The sequence below is a fragment of the Podarcis vaucheri genome, assembly GCF_965113315.1.
Source record: "Podarcis vaucheri genome assembly, chromosome: 6".
In the NCBI taxonomy this organism is placed as follows: Eukaryota; Metazoa; Chordata; class Lepidosauria; order Squamata; family Lacertidae; genus Podarcis; species Podarcis vaucheri.
In genome coordinates, this window is record NC_138764.1 from 28,867,152 (window position 1) to 28,884,081 (window position 16,930).

Consider the following 16,930-nt stretch of genomic DNA (forward strand, 5'->3'; position numbering starts at 1 on the left):
TAACAGCTGCTACTGCTGTCTTAGCAAATTCATCAGCAAATCTCTTTGGAGGTCTGCCTTTTGTGGCTCTTTGTGACCTGCGAATCAGCCTTTGGTCTTCAACACTTTCCTCTTCCTTCTTAGGAGAAAAGTGGCCTATTGTGAACAATGGTTCTTCCAATTCCTGATCAGAGCTTTCAGAGGGTCGCATAGAGGCTTTCGCACTCTTGAAATCCTCTGACTTATCTGATTCAGTTTCAGACTCAGAATCAGAACCTTCATCAGTGAGTGTGGGTTGTTGTTGCTTATCCTCAGTCTCATCACTGTCATCAGGATAACATTGAAAAATTCCCACGTTCTCCCCCCACTTGGCATTGTACTCAACACTTCTTGTGAGCCTAATTGTCTTAGAGTCAGTCATCATTATTCTGTAAGAACCTTTCTGATAACCTAGAAAGATACCATGCAAACCACGTTTGCCTAATTTGGAGCTTTGTGGTGAATGAATCCACATATCAGAACCAAATATTCTCATGTGTTTGATGTATGGTTTCTTGCCAAACATCTTCTCATAGGGGGTACAACCAATCGCTGAAGATAACCTGCGATTGTAACTGTAAAGAAAACATGAGAGAGCTTCGGCCCAATAACTCTCTGGAAGATTGGCATCATGCAGCAAGGTTTTTAACCCTTGAAGCAATGTTTGATTTGCCCTTTCGCAAAGTCCATTCTGCCATGGCGAGCGAGGACTGGACAAATCGTGTTGAATTCCTTTCTCAGTCAGAAAAGCTTCAAACTGCTGAGAAGTGAATTCTCCCCCGCGAACTGTGAAAAGAATTTTTATCTTCTTACCATGCACATTATCCAACCAAGCACAGAATTCCTTGAACCTTGGAAAAGCCTCTGATTTCTGCTTGAGATTGTACACGTAAATATACCTAGAAAATGCATCAATGAGAACCATGAAGAACCTATTGCCACCTAAAGAGGGCGATAGTGGACCGACTAAATCAGCATGAACAATCTGGTATGGTTCTGTAGCTTGCCTACTAGACACCTTACCTTTCGCAGCCATTTTCACCTTGTTTGCTGCGCATGCCTTGCACTTCATGTGGTACCTGCAGGGTTTAATTGTCATACCTTCAACCAAGGTAGGCATTTTAGATACTGCCTCAAAATGCAAATGACCAAATTTCCTGTGAAAATCGTGAATACATTCTGCGTGCAAACTTTTGTTAGAACCTGCAATGCAACAAGTATCATTCTGCACAACATCATCATAATACAAAACAAACAAACGATCAACACATTCAGCATGCAATACATAATCGTCTTTCTTTGTGATGGTGCATTTCTTGTTCTTGAAGGAAACGTCAATGTTCCGTTCATTCAGCTGCATCACACTGAGAAGATTGTGTGTGGCATCTGGAACATAAAGCACATCATGTATCTCTAAGTCCAAACTGTGAAGAACAACAGTTCCGTAGCCTTGACTGGGAATCGTGTGGTCATCCGCCTGGTGAATCGCACCTTCCTGCGGTGTAAAAGACACGAACAGTCTCTTGTCGTTGCACATGTGGTGTGTAGCTGCTGAATCAACAACGAAGAAAGATCTAGACGTCTTCTGGACCTTTGCAACCTTAGGAGTGAAGCGTGAGACCATTGCCTTGTGCTGCGTTGTCCTGGACACCGGACCTTTGCCTTTGCTTTGGCCTTTTCCACGCGATGAGCTTCCGCTGTGCTGCTCTGTCTTGGCCCTGGGATATCTGCATTCCCTCTTCATATGGCCTAGACGTCCACACGAATAGCATTTCACTGCCTTCAAAGCTTTGGCGCCCTCTGGTGGTTCCACTGCACTCTGGGATGACGTCTGTGAAGACTCCCCCGTACCCATGCAGCTAGCACCCCGGCGATCTGCTTCATTCTGGATCACGGCAGTAACATAGGCTACTGTGAGCTGAGCAGTTGGCTGAACAGCAATCTGAGTGGCAACGGACTCCCAACTTGGACCCAAAGAATGTAGTATCATGAAGGAATACACAGCCTCTGGAAAGTTGAGTCCTCTCTGTTGCAACTCATGTCTCAGATTTTGCATCTCCATCAGGTGTTTACGCACATCTCCACCCTCAGCAAGAGCCATATCATGCAGCTTGGCATAATAGTACATTGAGGAACCAGCCTCTGTCCTCAAGTGAGCCTGTCTTAAAGTGTCCCAAATTTCTCTGGCTGTGGTCTTTCCACGCAACAGACAGAGCTCTTCTGGGGATACTATCAACGTAAGCGTTCCCCGTGCTTTAGAATCTTTAGCATTCCATTCAGCTGTAACTGGAGCTGGGGGGTTGTCTGTAATAACATTAAACAGACCTTCTTTCCGCAGAATTGCCTCTGCATATAACACCCACTCTGTGTAATTATTCTAATTGAGCTTAGGAATCCCAAAAGCATTAACCAGCTTTGCGTTAGCCATTTTCTGCTGCTTAAAACAAGCTGCGTCACAGTCCTGCAGCGTCAGCCAAAAGCACTTGTAAAAGTACTTTCGTTTTCCCCAGCCATCCAAGCCTGTGAGCTTGTGCCTTTTGGAGCCTTGCCTGTAACACGGCAAAACGGCTTTAAAAGTTCAAAGTCCAGCCATAAAACCATAAACAAGGAGCTGGCAGGCTGCCAGGCTGCTCCGGGAGCATGAGCACATACCTTCATCAATCAAACTTGACGCGCAGAGCAGATAACGCGATCCGTTCCTCTGTACCTCTGCCGGCATTCCGACTCGAACGCTGGAGTCTTTGTTCCTCAGTTTGATTTACGTCTTTCTGGGCCCGGAACCAAAATGTTGATATAGCAGAGTCCGTTTGCACAACGGAATGATGAATAGTACATGCCACATGCTTTTTGTTGCTTTATTTTCAGTTCATTGTAGAGAATTTACAAATATGCATCTTGCCTCTGCGGGAGCAGAGAAGCAACCGTCCTTCTCCTCGGAATAACGAACACCGAGAGAAAACAGTGATAAACAGGAAACTAGAGTACGTCACATCCAGCTTCCCATTCCCGTGGGAAAACCCAACAGTACTCTGACTGTGGAATGTAAACATTGTCTTGTGACAAGCACTTTGCTGCACAGTGAAGAGAGCAGAAACCAACAAATACATCCTTTCAAAGGATGGTGGCAACCCCCCATCAAGGAGATGCCATACTTCTGAGAAGCCACATAATATGGTTCACAGCACCTGAAACATTAGCAGAAGCATGCTATATTTTATCTGTGTGGCAGCTCCCCCTCCCTCCCTCAAAAAAAACAACAACCACATTTCTGGTCTTTTCAGCCTCCCTACCTCATTTTATTTTTTTCCCCTGTTGAAAATCCCATCTAAACATTTCTTTTGCATAGTATTTTAGGATTATGAATTGAGAAGTAATGAAATCAAATTTGTCAATTCCTGTGCTAGAATACTTAACATTTTTGTGTTATCTGATATGTTATATACTCTCTTTTAAAACAGTGGCAGCTGAATAGGGAAGCCTATTTCTGTTCGATGTCATTTTCTCTCAATCATAGGTCCTTTCCATCCCATTATTTTGGATTTTTTTAATGCACAAAAATGTGCTATTATTATTATTATTATTATTATTATTATTATTATTATTATTATTATTAGAATTTATTATGCACATCTTATGCGTTTTGGTACACATTCCAGCCTTAAAATGCATGTTTTGTGTTTCAATGCATTTCCCTTTAAACTTTGCATTTTGTATGCACATTTCCCCCATAAAATAGTGCATTTTTGTTTGAACCAAAACTGCATCACAGAATTTGAAGTGTACAATCCAATTGATTCCCTAGGCTAAAGAGTTCTTGGATGAGCAAAGGCCCAATGTCCTAATGCAATCAAGAAAGCATACTGAAAGTGATGGATTGGTCGCTGAGAGCTCTGAGTTCTCGAGTGACTTCAAATTAGCACAAGAAAACATCCATCCAAAGTCAAGTGTTGTACTCAAAAAAGCAGTCACTCTTCTCTTTGGTGCACCTAAAATTCCCCATTCAGATCCACCTTGTTTTATTTTGTTTTTGTATTTCTGAGGCTGTATTTGGTCCTAGAACCCTGAACTCTTTGGTCTTCATTCCTCAGTTAACCACTATAGGTAAAAGGACCCCTGACCATTAGGTCCAGTCGCGGATGACTCTGGGGTTGTGGCACTTATCTCGCTTTATTGGCCAAGGGAGCCGGCGTACAGCTTCCGAGTCATGTGGCCAGCATGACTAAGCCGCTTCTGGCGAACCAGAGCGGTGCACAGAAACGGCGTTTACCTTCCCGCCGGAGTGGTACCTATCTACTTGCACTTTGGCGTGCTTTCGAACTGCTAGGTTGGCAGGAGCAGGGACCGAGCAAAGGAGCTCACCCCGTCGCGGGGATTCGAACTGCCGACCTTCTGATCGGCAAGTCCTAGGCTCTGTGGTTTAACCCACAGCGCCACCCGTGTCCCTTCTTAACCACTATAGATAACACCCAAAGGCTGCCCAGCAAGCTCTGTGAGAACAGCTGGGGCTCTACCTTTCCCCTCCATCCTTCTGAAACCAGTCTCCTGCATTCCTCAACAACCTACATGTATCTGAAGCTCAGGGAAAGGGGAACTTTTAGCAATTTTACAGTGGGGAGGAGGCAGGAGCTAAAACATGAAAAGCTTGAGGCACACCCAGAAGATGCGTATGACAGCAGTGGCACTCACCTGACCGCTTCTGCTTACTGGGAAGGGGAGGTTGACAGGGTGCAAGCACAGTGGCAGAGGCAAGGCAATGCTCCTGCAGGTGCGTTTGCACTGTGGCAACCACTGTACCGCCTGGAGTGCAGCAATGCAACCAACTGGAGGTCAGGTGAGTGGCAGAGCCATACCACTGATGACAGCAAACAAAGTTTGCCAGGTGCTTATTTGACCAGGAACAGAGATGGATGGTTCAGTCTATTTTTGATCTGCATTGCTTTCACATCTGTTCTTAAACCCATTCCATTTTGTTTCTGTATCAGCCTGGGAACTTTTAATAGTGCATTATTTTTGTACATGTTTTTCATGAAATATGCATTACTTTGGCGTTTTACACTAAAGTATGACTTTTATAGGGACGCGGGTGGCTGTTGTTGTTTAGTCGTTTAGTCGTGTCCGACTCTTCGTGACCCCATGGACCAGAGCACGCCAGGCACTTCTGTCCTCCACTGCCTCCCGCAGTTTGATCAAACTCATGCTGGTAGCTTCAAGAACACCATCCAACCATCTCATTCTCTGTCGTCCCCTTCTCCTTGTGCCCTCCATCTTTCCCAACATCAGGGTCTTTTCCAGGGAGTCTTCTCTTCTCATGAGGTGGCCAAAGTATTGGAGCCTCAGCTTCACGATCTGTCCTTCCAGTGAGCGCTCAGGGCTGATTTCCTTCAGAATGGAGAGGTTTGATCTCCTTGCAGTCCATGGGACTCTCAAGAGTCTCCTCCAGCACCATAATTCAAAAGCATCAATTCTTCGGCAATCAGCCTTCTTTATGGTCCAGCTCTCACTTCCATACATCACTACTGGGAAAACCATGGCTTTTACTATACGGACCTTTGTTGGCAAGGTGATGTCTCTGCTTTTTAAGATGTTGTCTAGGTTTGCCATCGCCTTTCTCCCAAGGAGCAGGCGTCTTTTAATTTCATGACTGCTGTCACCATCTACACTGATCATGGAGCCCAAGAAAGTAAAATCTCTCACTGCCTCCATTTCTTCCCCTTCTATTTGCCAGGAGGTGATGGGCCCAGTGGCCATGATCTTCGTTTTTTTGATGTTGAGCTTCAGACCATATTTTGCGCTCTCCTCTTTCACCCTCATTAAAAGGTTCTTTAATTCCTCTTCACTTTCTGCCATCAAGGTTGTGTCATCTGCATATCTGAGGTTGTTGATATTTCTTCCGGCAATCTTAATTCCGGCTTGGGATTCATCCAGCCCAGCCTTTCGCATGATGAATTCTGCATATAAGTTAAATAAGCAGGGAGACAATATACAGCCTTGCCGTACTCCTTTCCCAATTTTGAACCAATCAGTTGTTCCATATCCAGTTCTAACTGTAGCTTCTTGTCCCACATAGAGATTTCTCAGGAGACAGATGAGGTGATCAGGCACTCCCATTTCTTTAAGAGCTTGCCATAGTTTGCTGTGGTCAACACAGTCAAAGGCTTTTGCATAGTCAATGAAGCAGAAGTAGATGTCTTTCTGGAACTCTCTAGCTTTCTCCATAATCCAGCGCATGTTTGCAATTTGGTCTCTGGTTCCTCTGCCTCTTCTAAATCCAGCTTGCACTTCTGGGAGTTCTCGGTCCACATACTGCTTAAGCCTGCCTTGTAGAATTTTAAGCATAACCTTGCTAGCGTGTGAAATGAGTGCAATTGTGCGGTAGTTGGAGCATTCTTTGGCACTTCCCTTCTTTGGGATTGGGATGTAGACTGATCTTCTCCAATCTCCTGGCCACTGCTGAGTTTTCCAAATTTGCTGGCATATTGAGTGTAGCACTTTAACAGCATCATCTTTTAAAATTTTAAATAGTTCAGCTGGAATACCATCACTTCCACTGGCCTTGTTATTAGCAGTGCTTTCTAAGGCCCATTTGACTTCACTCTCCAGGATGCCTGGCTCAAAGTCAGCAACCACACTACCTGGGGTGTACGAGACATCCATTTCTTTCTCGTATAGTTCCTCTGTGTATTCTTGCCACCTCTTCTTGATGTCTTCTGCTTCTATTAGGTCCTTTCCACTTTTGTCTTTTATTATGTAAATCTTTGTATGAAATGTTCCTTTCATATCTCCAATTTTCTTGAACAGATCTCTGGTTTTCCCCATTCTATTGTTTCCCTCTATTTCTTTGCATTGCTCATTTAAGAAGGCCTTCTTGTCTCTCCTTGCTATTTTTTGGAAATCTGCATTCAATTTCCTGTATCTTTCACTATCTCCCTCGCATTTTGCTTGCCTTCTCTTCCCCGCTATTTGTAAGGCCTCGTTGGACAGCCACTTTGCTTTCTTGAATTTCCTTTTCATTGGGATGGTTTTAGTTGCTGCCTCCTGTATAATGTTACGAGCCTCCATCCATAGTTCTTCAGGCACTCTGTCCACCAAATCTAAATCCTTAAACCTGTTTCCTCACTTCCACTGTGTATTCACAGTGAAGGGACGCGGGTGGCACTGTGGGTTAAACCACAGAGCCTAGGACTTGCCGATCAGAAGGTCGGCAGTTCGAATCCCCGCGACAGGGTGAGCTCCCATTGCTCGGTCCCTGCTCCTGCCAACCTAGCAGTTCGAAAGCATGTCAAAGTGCAAGTAGATAAATAGGTACCGTTCCTGCGGGGAGGTAAACGGTGTTTCCGCGTGCTGCTCTGGTTCACCAGAAGCGGCTTAGTCATGCTGGCTAAGCTTTACGCCGGCTCCCTTGGCCAATAAAGCGAGATGAGTGCCGCAACCCCAGAGTTGATCATGAGTGGACCTAATGGTCAGGGGTCCCTTTACCTTTACTATGGCTTTTATATGCATTTCGGTATGACTTTTAAGTATCAATACCAAAGTTAACTGCATTTGGATATCCCTATCAGTCTGGGAGATGTGAGTCCAGTCATTTTATTTAAAAATACAGACTGCATGTAATCCTCAAGCATCCCGAAGCAGGAGCTTAAGCCAATGTTATAGATGATAGATAGTTAGATAGATGATAGATAGATAGATAGATAGATAGATAGATAGATAGATGATAGATGATAGACAGATGATAGACACACACGCACACGTGTGTGTGTGTGTTCACAGCATTTACATCTTTTAGCCATACACTCACACCCACTTAGGTGTGCACTTGAAACTATGCCATGTATGAAGTAGCCATAAGAGACTGCTTCCATATCAGCCTGTGGTTATTACTAATCCCCAGCACTGTCCTGAACTGACCTAAAAGCAACACACACACCTTGCTTCAGGCTACTACAGTATTTAATATATATATGTGCAAAAATATGCAGCTCTGCCTCAGCATCGATGTTCCTCTTTTGCTGAGTTGCCACAATATGTTCTTTTTTTGCAGGCATTGTTTGATGGGGTAAAGGGACAGGTTCAAATTCTGTACCTCCACAGTCTCATTAATTTTAGAAGGGGTCGTACCTGTACAAAACGAGACTGTGTTTCCAATTCTCCGTTCTTGTGAATTTCAGAGCTCAGCAAAATGCCTAGCAAATCTGAATGCTGACACATGCCAGCGTATCATTCAGCGTTTGATATAACAGCATTTTTATGTGTGAGAGCGGAAACTTATGTATATAGATAGATAGGCAGTATATTCTGAGAGCATAATTGATGTTCTTCCTTAACAGGTTCAGAATATGTCCCAGTCCATTGAAGTTTTAAACCTACGGACTCAGAGAGATTTCCAGTATGTTTTAAGGATGGAAACACAAATGAAAGGGCTGAAGGCCAAGTTCCGGCAAATTGAAGATGACCGGAAGACACTAATGACAAAGCATTTTCAAGTATGTTTGACTTTTCTCTTCTTTTAATGATCACTTGAATGACTGCCAGAAGTGATGTGCTTGTGAGAAACAATGTGCGGCTGGCAAAGCTGTCGACTTGAAACGCTTGTCGGTAAGCGCATAATGAACCCCCTTGTTTCTGCTGCGACCATCCCTCTCGCTGCAGCGTTTCGCTGTGATGGGAAGTGACCATTAATTACTGACACAATAGTGGGGGGGGGGGGAAATGTCACCACTGCAGAACAGAATTCTATTTTTGCGGCATCCATGATGGGGTTCCCACCAGGAGATTTATATTCAAAACAGCCTCTGTTTGTGATAAATGAAGCACACCCGGCAGAATTAATAGGAAAAGAGCAGGGAGCCATAGTGTCCCTTTAAACTCTGACATTCTGTACTTTCCAGGGTGTGAAAGTTTATAAGGAGAGAAGTTCATGTTGCTTTAATTCAGGCACAGGCAAACTCCGATCCTCCAGATGTTTGGGACTACAATTCCCATCATCCCTAGTTAACAGGACCAGTGGTCAGGGATGATGGGAATTGTAGTCCCAAACATCTGGCGGGCTGGAGTTTGCCTATGCCTGCTTTAATTGGTAGCACTGTGGGTTTTTTGGTTGTTGTGTCTGGGTTTGTTGTTGTGGTTTTTTTTAAAAAAGGCATGATAGGTTGTTGGCTCTTGTTAAACATAAAGTAATGTAGTTCATTTTATTTTATTTTTGTTAATATTTTTAATTTTTACAATGTATCAGCAACAAAAGTTTCAAATAATAACATTACAACAGGTTGTAAACTTCATAAGGCTGCATGTCGTCCCTGTGCTTGTTATTCCAAGCATCGAGAAGAACTCCTATTTCTCCATCAATTTATCGGGTTGATTTATTTGTAACTGCCTTTATTAAGTTAGTTTAATCATTGTCACAATAGACCAGATCTTTTCAATCCATTCAAAAACAGGAAGAATTGAGTGCCTCTTTTTCTATTTTTTCCACAGTCACTACCTTTGCAGCAGCAGCAACATAATTGGGATGGTTCCTTACATAATTATCCTTGTCTGATTTTTTTAATCCAATTTTTTTCCTTGAAGTGGAACCAACTGCCCTTTTTTCCTCCCTCCCCCTTCCTTAATCAGAAATTTATTTTGAGACAAAGTTAAAAATACAAGCAAAGAAAGGAACTTGCAGTGGAACAAGATTAGTAAAGAAAAAAACAAACTTACTGATAATCATCAATCCTTTGATTATTATGCATGTTGAACAACTAGCTTACTGACTATGCTATATGGCCCAACTCATAGTCAGGGACATGCCTTAGACCTGGTGTTCACCTCTAGTGACGTGGGTGATCTGACACTAAGTAAAAGTATGTTTCTGAGCACAGTTCAAAGTGTTGGTGTTGACCTTTAAAGCCCTAAACGGCCTCGGCCCAGTATACCTGAAGGAGCATCTCCACCCCCATTGTTCTGCCCGGACACTGAGGTCCAGCTCCGAGGGCCTTCTGGCGGTTCCCTCAAGTAGTAGTAGTAGTAGTAGTAGTAGTAGTAGTAGTAGTATGTACATTGTAGCCAGGCACTTGTATTTGGCTGGAATTTGATCACAGTCTTGAATGGCTTCCACATAGGAAATAAATGAACACCCCCATGCCACAATACAGAATGAGGATTCCTTGCTTGCTGCACTTGCAGATTATGTACATAATTGTACAGCTGGGGCTTGAGAGAAGTCTCCAGAGCAGGTTTGGGGGCTCATAGACAGAGGAAATTGAAGTCCTGTTACACCAGCAAAGCCGCTCTGGTACAACACTGGATACAAACAGGGCTGTCTTTACCAGAGGGTGCAAGGGGTGTGGGGCACCCGGGTGCCGAATTCTGGGGGGCACAAGGCGCAAGCCGCTGAAGCTCTTAATGATCTACCAGTTATGAAATAATAAATAATTTTGATCAAGCTAGAAAAACAAAATACGTATATACCTAGGTATTACCGAAAGGTATACCTACTGTTTCACTAAAGGACTTTCTACTTTGTGCGCTCATTTACCAAAGACACACAGCGGCAGTGCTTGTAATTCACAATGGCGGCACTTGTCATTCACAACAGTGCCATGCATATGAAATTAACTCTTACATCAAAATATTATGTTACGTATTGTGTTGAGCTGCTATGCGGCAGCAGGGTCAATGGCAACTTTGACATGACTGATGTTTCTCCTAAGTAGGTACCTAAATAATACTTACAAGTACAGATAGGTAGCCGTGTTGGTCTGCCATAGTCAAAATAAAAAAATTCCTTCCAGTAGCACCTTAAAGACCAACTAAGTTAGTTCTTGGTATGAGTTTTCGTGTGCATGCACATGAAAGCTCATACCAAGAACTAACTTAGTTGGTCTTTAAGGTGCTACTGGAAGGAATTTTTTTATTAATACTTACAAGTGTAAGTGTGGTGGTGTTGTGTATAAATAAATGAGCAAAATGTTTATTTCTTTTTCCTCCCTTCTTTCGTAAACAAGAGATAAGGCGTAAGCGTGATGTCTGACATAAGCATAATAAAAGTTAATTTGGGGGCTAAACGAAATTTGGGGGCGCTGGACAGATCTTTGCACCCTGGCAGCACATATGCTAAAGGCAGCGCTGAATACAAACCATTATGATTGCTTTGGAGACTTCCAATTACATACTACACACAACTTTGTCACTATATACAATTTCTGAAACAGATAATTCTGCAGGAATGAAAGATCTTTACATTTCAAAATCCGTTTCCCCCCTGAAGTTTGTACAGAGTGGACTGGGCTGACTGGCTTTTATCTCCTCTGAGGCCAGGGGCGGTCCCGGCCCACAGGTGACCCGCCTCTCCTGGCCTTAAGGCGAGCACTCCTCCTGAGAGAACCCAGTTCCCTCCGCCTCTCTGCCCTGAGCCTCTGCAGCTCAGAAGAGGCTGGAGGGTTACTGGACCCAGGGGCAGCTTCACCTTCCCCTGACAGGGCTGGGAGAGGCGCGCCTGCAGGCAATGGGTCCTCGATCACCTCCGGAGCCAGAGTGGATGCATCTGGTGTCTGATCCTGAGGACCCGGCACAGGTGAGGGCCCTTCAGGTTCAAGCCCCTGCCCCGCCCTGGAGGCGGGGACTTATGAAGCAGATTCCCAGGCCATCACACTTCTCTCTCTCTCTTGTCTAGTTTACATGCATGTGCACAGTGGAAAAAACACCATAACCCTCTGCAAAAAAGTGTTTTCACGTGCTTATTATTTGTGATTGAACCTTTTGATTCTTTTTGTGTGGTGTTCTAATGTAGAGGAACAAAAGCGAGCAATAAGTAACAATCCAAGCTTGCTTCTGATTTCTTTTTGGAAGAGTTAAAACAAAGAAACAAACAAACAGCAATGCAGTTGTGCACTTTGCCAAGGCAGGGGAGTCAGAGAAGCTCCAAATGAACCAAAGAAATGGAAAACTAGGACAAACTGCACATGCTCCAGTTGTGAAATCTAGACTGGAACCGATTTTAGAGATTCTATAGGTTTCACCAGAACAGAGTGAGGCTATAGGTCACTAGAGGAGACAACTAGCTCATCCCTAACCAGGGCCATTAGACCCCAGATCCTTTCTCACTGCCCCAAGATGGCAGCTTGGCAGAAGAGGGATCTTCTGGCCTGCTCTCTGCAGTGCATTGTGCCAGTACTGCAGAGGGCCAGAAAAAGGATCAAATGACACAACGGAGCCAATAGCATTTTACATGGCTCTACAATGAGTCTGGCTCCTGCTTCGTCAGAACAACTTGACTTTCCAGCAAAAGCCAAGTTGCCATTCTCCCAGCTTCTCTGTCTCTTAGCTTCCCGGCTCAACAGTGTGTTGCCTTACCAGCTTGCCGGCTCCCCGTTCTGTCAACAAGTCAGCTCACCTTTCTTCTAGACTCCTCTGGCTGCCTTGCTTCACCTCCTCTCACCTGCCTGCTCTGACAGGTAGCTTTTAGAAATGCTCCCCACTATCTAACCTAAGGACGAGAGCCATTCAAAAACAAAATCAGGTTGTCTCGGTTGGAGAAACGCTCCCTTTAAGATGTTCTTTTCCTGCCCAAGAAAGGTTCAGAATGGTGTAACTAGAGGATATGTCCACAGCCGTACAAGATTCAACGACGATTCCTATCATCATTGGCAATAATGGGAAGCTTGTATTGTGTCATTCAAGTATTTTGTATTGTCATTACACTTTTCGTGGCCCTAGCGTTAAGGTCAGCATCCAGCAGTTCCAATGAGAGCTGTCAAGGGCAACATCATGTTCTGAACACTGTAACCTTTTAAAAGACCCGATATTTGGATTGGCTGGACCTTCAGCTTTGATTGGGTCCTTTGACTGGCATTTTAAAAGGAGTGCAAAGCAATCATATTACTTAGTAATTTTAAAAGGTCAGAATAACCGGCCGTGCTTCTTTCTTTTGGAAGAGCAATCTGTGAGATTGCTCAGTGCACTTCATGCTTAAACTGGGGACTGAGCACAATGGTACAGAGCAGGCTTTGTATGCACAATGACCAAAGTGCAATTTATGCACTTCCTAGTTGTGTTAGAATGCAATGAACACATTTCTTATCTGTCACCAATATGGCCCAATTTGGTCTTTTGAAAACTTGTAAAATAGAGGTTCAGGTTTCCTTTCACTGGCATATGCTTGATCAGACATCTTAAGCAACTGAATTAGTTCAACCAAATTTCAATCAAGAGGTGGGGTTTTTTATAAAAAGCCTATTTCACTTGTGGAGAAAAAGAAGCAATCTGTCGCCCTGTGGATATCATAGTCACATTACGGTGTTTTTATCTCGTTCACAGTCTGAAAGGGCTGATCTGCCTCTTAGTGTGTGTGCAGGAAATGGGAGGATCTTTTAGAAAATGCATTTCTACCCATTGATTATTACAGACAATCTGAGCACTCGTGTGTTCCCTACTTATGAAGCTTTCCCTGCTAAGTGATGTCAGCTTTGCCAGAGAGTCTGTGCATCCAACTGAGAATTGCAGGTCCTGAATTAGTGCCTGGAGAACAGAATCGAGTACAGTGGGTGGACATCCCTCATCTGTAGGGATGCCCACGAAAGTTATTAGCTGCAAAAAAACAAAAACAACCCAACACCAACCTGCAATGACCTGGCAGCAGAGGGATGAAGAGTGCTGCCCCTTCTTCAGTAGCCTGCTGAATGCAGATGTTTTCATTTCTTCTGGCAGCCTACAGGTTCTGTTCTGGGCACAAAGGAGGGACAGACTGCTCCATTCCTCCTTTGCCAGCTCACTCACTCAACTACACAGGATCCCATTCGCTTGGCTTTGGCTACCAGGATTAAATACAAGGCTGCATTTGGATCATTTTGGATCCTTTGTAAAAAAAAATCTCAGGCATAAAAGTGTACCATGTGGTTTCTTTTCTTTTCTTTCTTTTTCTTTTAAAATGCAATCTTCAGATCTTAAACCACAGCCTTCATGCTCATCTAACTGCAGGCAATAAGTACCACTTTGGCCCAGGTGCCAAATCATGGCTTGGTGCAAAGAACCAGAACAAAATTCACAGCCACAGCACTCCTCCCGAGTCTGGTTGCTGCTGCTCTACATTGTAAAAGACCCTGGACTAGAGTACCCATCTGCATGTACACAAATGTTTAAAGACGAGTGTTCATGCATATGTTAAGAGGACTATAAGTTGAGTGGTTAGTGTGCATATCAACCAGCCATTGTGAACATTCACTGGACCTCATGGAGAATCCTTCCAAGACATGGGTAGGCAACCTAAGGCCCAGGGGTCAGATCCGGCCCAATCGCTTTCTCAATCCGGCTTGCAGACAGTCCGGGAATCAGTGTGTTTTTACATGAGTAGAATGTGTCCTTTTATTTAAAACGGGTCTCTGGATTATTTGTGGAGCTTGCCCAATGTTTTTACATGAGCAGAATGTGTGGTTTTATTTGTGGGGCATAGGAATTTGTTCATTTTTTTTTTTCAAAATATAGTTCGGCACCCCACAAGGTCTGAGGGACAGTCCCCTGCTGAAAATGTTTGCTGACCCCTGTTTCAAGAGGCCAGGTGAATTTTGCACAATGGCTGGTTGTTACGCACATGAACTACTCATCTTATGTCTCCCTTGACATATATATTGTTCAAGTTTGTTAAAGGAAGAACAACCGTGAACAAATTAAGCACATTTGCCTCATAGAGTGAGGGACTGCTGTAAGTTGCTTCAGGAAATGGAGTCTGAGGTCTATAGTTCTTTCCTTTAACCCATATTGAAACCACTATTGAAACGAAGCCCAACGATGTACATAGCCATGTCACTGTGTTCATAAATTAAGATCTCTGGAACAGAAAGAGGATTTAATGTCCCATTTGTGAAGGTCTGTGTGAGTTTATGGTTCTGTGTCTAACAAAACACTCCCTCGATTCATCCTTTCCAAGCGGATATCATTTCAAGATTTCTGGGCATCAACAAAAAGTGGAATTTTCCTCATGAGTATAACATTATATAAGAGAACTGCAAAGGGGATTCTTGTTACTCTAATGCATTTATGGTAATAACATTTCAGCATGTAATTTAAAAATGCAATTTACATCTATTTAAATTAGCTATATGTAAAACATGCCTTTTGACATTGCCTGTGGATTTTTACCCCACCTCATCACCGGAATTAATATTTCCCAGGTGATATCCCCGCCCCAATAAAAAAATTCATTAAATTGAAATGGTTGATACAATTAATTTAAATGTACTTTTGTAGAAACACTGCAACCACTATCATCCTTATTATGCAGCATGGTACAGTGCTAACAAAAGCACCTCAAGGGATAAACCTATTCACTGAGCTGAAGACTGATTTTACAATATCAGCTCATTTCTCTCAACATCATGAGGGCATTTCTCAACCATCATAGGCAAAGCTTTCTTATTAAAACCACTTTAGTAATGTATCACAAAATGTAGCAATTCCCTTTATTCCAAATGAGCAAATGCCAAAACCCAATGCAGGCGGGCAGGCAATGATTTCTGCTGGAGTCAGTGGAACCAAATCATGTCCTATCCAGATTATCCTTTTTTGTGAGCTTGCTTGCTCAGTGGTTGCCACCAACCAAGTTTGACTTTGAGTAAAATCATTGAAATTAATAGACCTAAGGCAAAGGGTAAAGGGACCCCTGACCATTAGGTCCAGTCACGGACGACTCTGGGGTTGCGGCGTTCATCTCACTTTATTGGTCAAGGGAGCCGGCGTACAGTTTCCAGGTCATGTGGCCAGCATGACTAAGCCGCTTCTGGCGAACCAGAGCAGTGCACAGAAACGCCATTTACCTTCCCATCGGAGCAGTACCTATTTATCTACTTGTACTTTGACGTGCTTTCGAACTGCTAGGTTGGCAGGAGCAAGGACCAAGCAACGGGAGCTCACCCCATCGCGGGGATTCGTACCGCCGACCTTCTGATCAGCAAGCCCTAGGCTCTGTGGTTTAACCCACAACGCCACCCGCATCCCAAGACCTAAGTTAGTTGTGTTCATTAATTTCAATGGGTCTCATCTGAGGAGGACTGGCATTGAATACAACCCCAATATTATTGTTTGCTTAAGACCCACCTACCATTTTTATACTTCCGTGTTATCTTTCCATTCTTCTGCATTTGCCTCCTACGCAGATGAACTGGCCAGTCCATTTTTGCTGTTGTGGATTTAGAAGCTGAGATCTTTTCTTAATGGATTGGAGAAGGGGTGTATGTGTTTCCAAATCACCTTTCAAAACCAGGTTCCATCAAATGATTGATGGAACTCGTTTAACGCAAGGTTAAAGTATTGACCAAAGTAGTACAGTGTGCTAAGGAAACTGTTTCGGAATCAGTTTGGGGTCTGGGGAAGCTTGCACTTAACAGAAATCTAGAAGAAACAAACTATCTGTGGGTGAAGAATCCAAATGTTTTAGCATAAAGGTCAAACCACGCACTTGGGCATAATCAAAATCCTTTCCTCTGGGAAACTGCTTTGTGAGCAGTTTTAGAGGAATAATCATTTTATTGATACTTAATTGGCCAAAAGGCAGGTATAACCAGTTTTGTACGTGGTTAAAATATTGGCAAAAGAATCAGTCAGGTAGGAGGGGTTGTTTATCAACACACCAGCCTAGATTCAGGGGTCTTCATGTGGACAAGGATCTCCTTTAGAGCTGCCACCGTTGACAGTGTTGTACAATTATTGAAGTGCCCAGGACGCTCTTAGTGGATGAGGCAGTTCTGTACAGATCAACCAATCGCCTCTTCTAAATAGAAAAATCAAATAAATTCACTGGCTTTCTCACGCACCGCAATGATAATAGTGGGATGCATGTATATAGCTAAGCATTCTGTCATTATTTGGACTAAATGGATGTATGGTTCTGATCAAACTAGCTTAAAAAATAATATTCCTGTTCTTCTTAGTTCTATACTGG

General features: G+C 43.5%; 1 protein-coding gene across 3 annotated transcripts in view; it reads left to right on the top strand.

Annotated features, from left to right (window-relative positions):
* OLFM3 (olfactomedin 3) overlaps positions 1-16,930 on the top strand; it is a 178,853-nt gene that overhangs the window by 137,662 nt on the left and 24,261 nt on the right. For all 3 annotated transcript variants that reach the window (XM_082227944.1, XM_082227943.1, XM_082227945.1), the window contains exon 3: positions 8,346-8,501. In XM_082227944.1, coding sequence (XP_082084070.1) covers positions 8,346-8,501 — 156 coding nt within the window. The remainder of the gene's footprint in view (positions 1-8,345; positions 8,502-16,930) is intronic.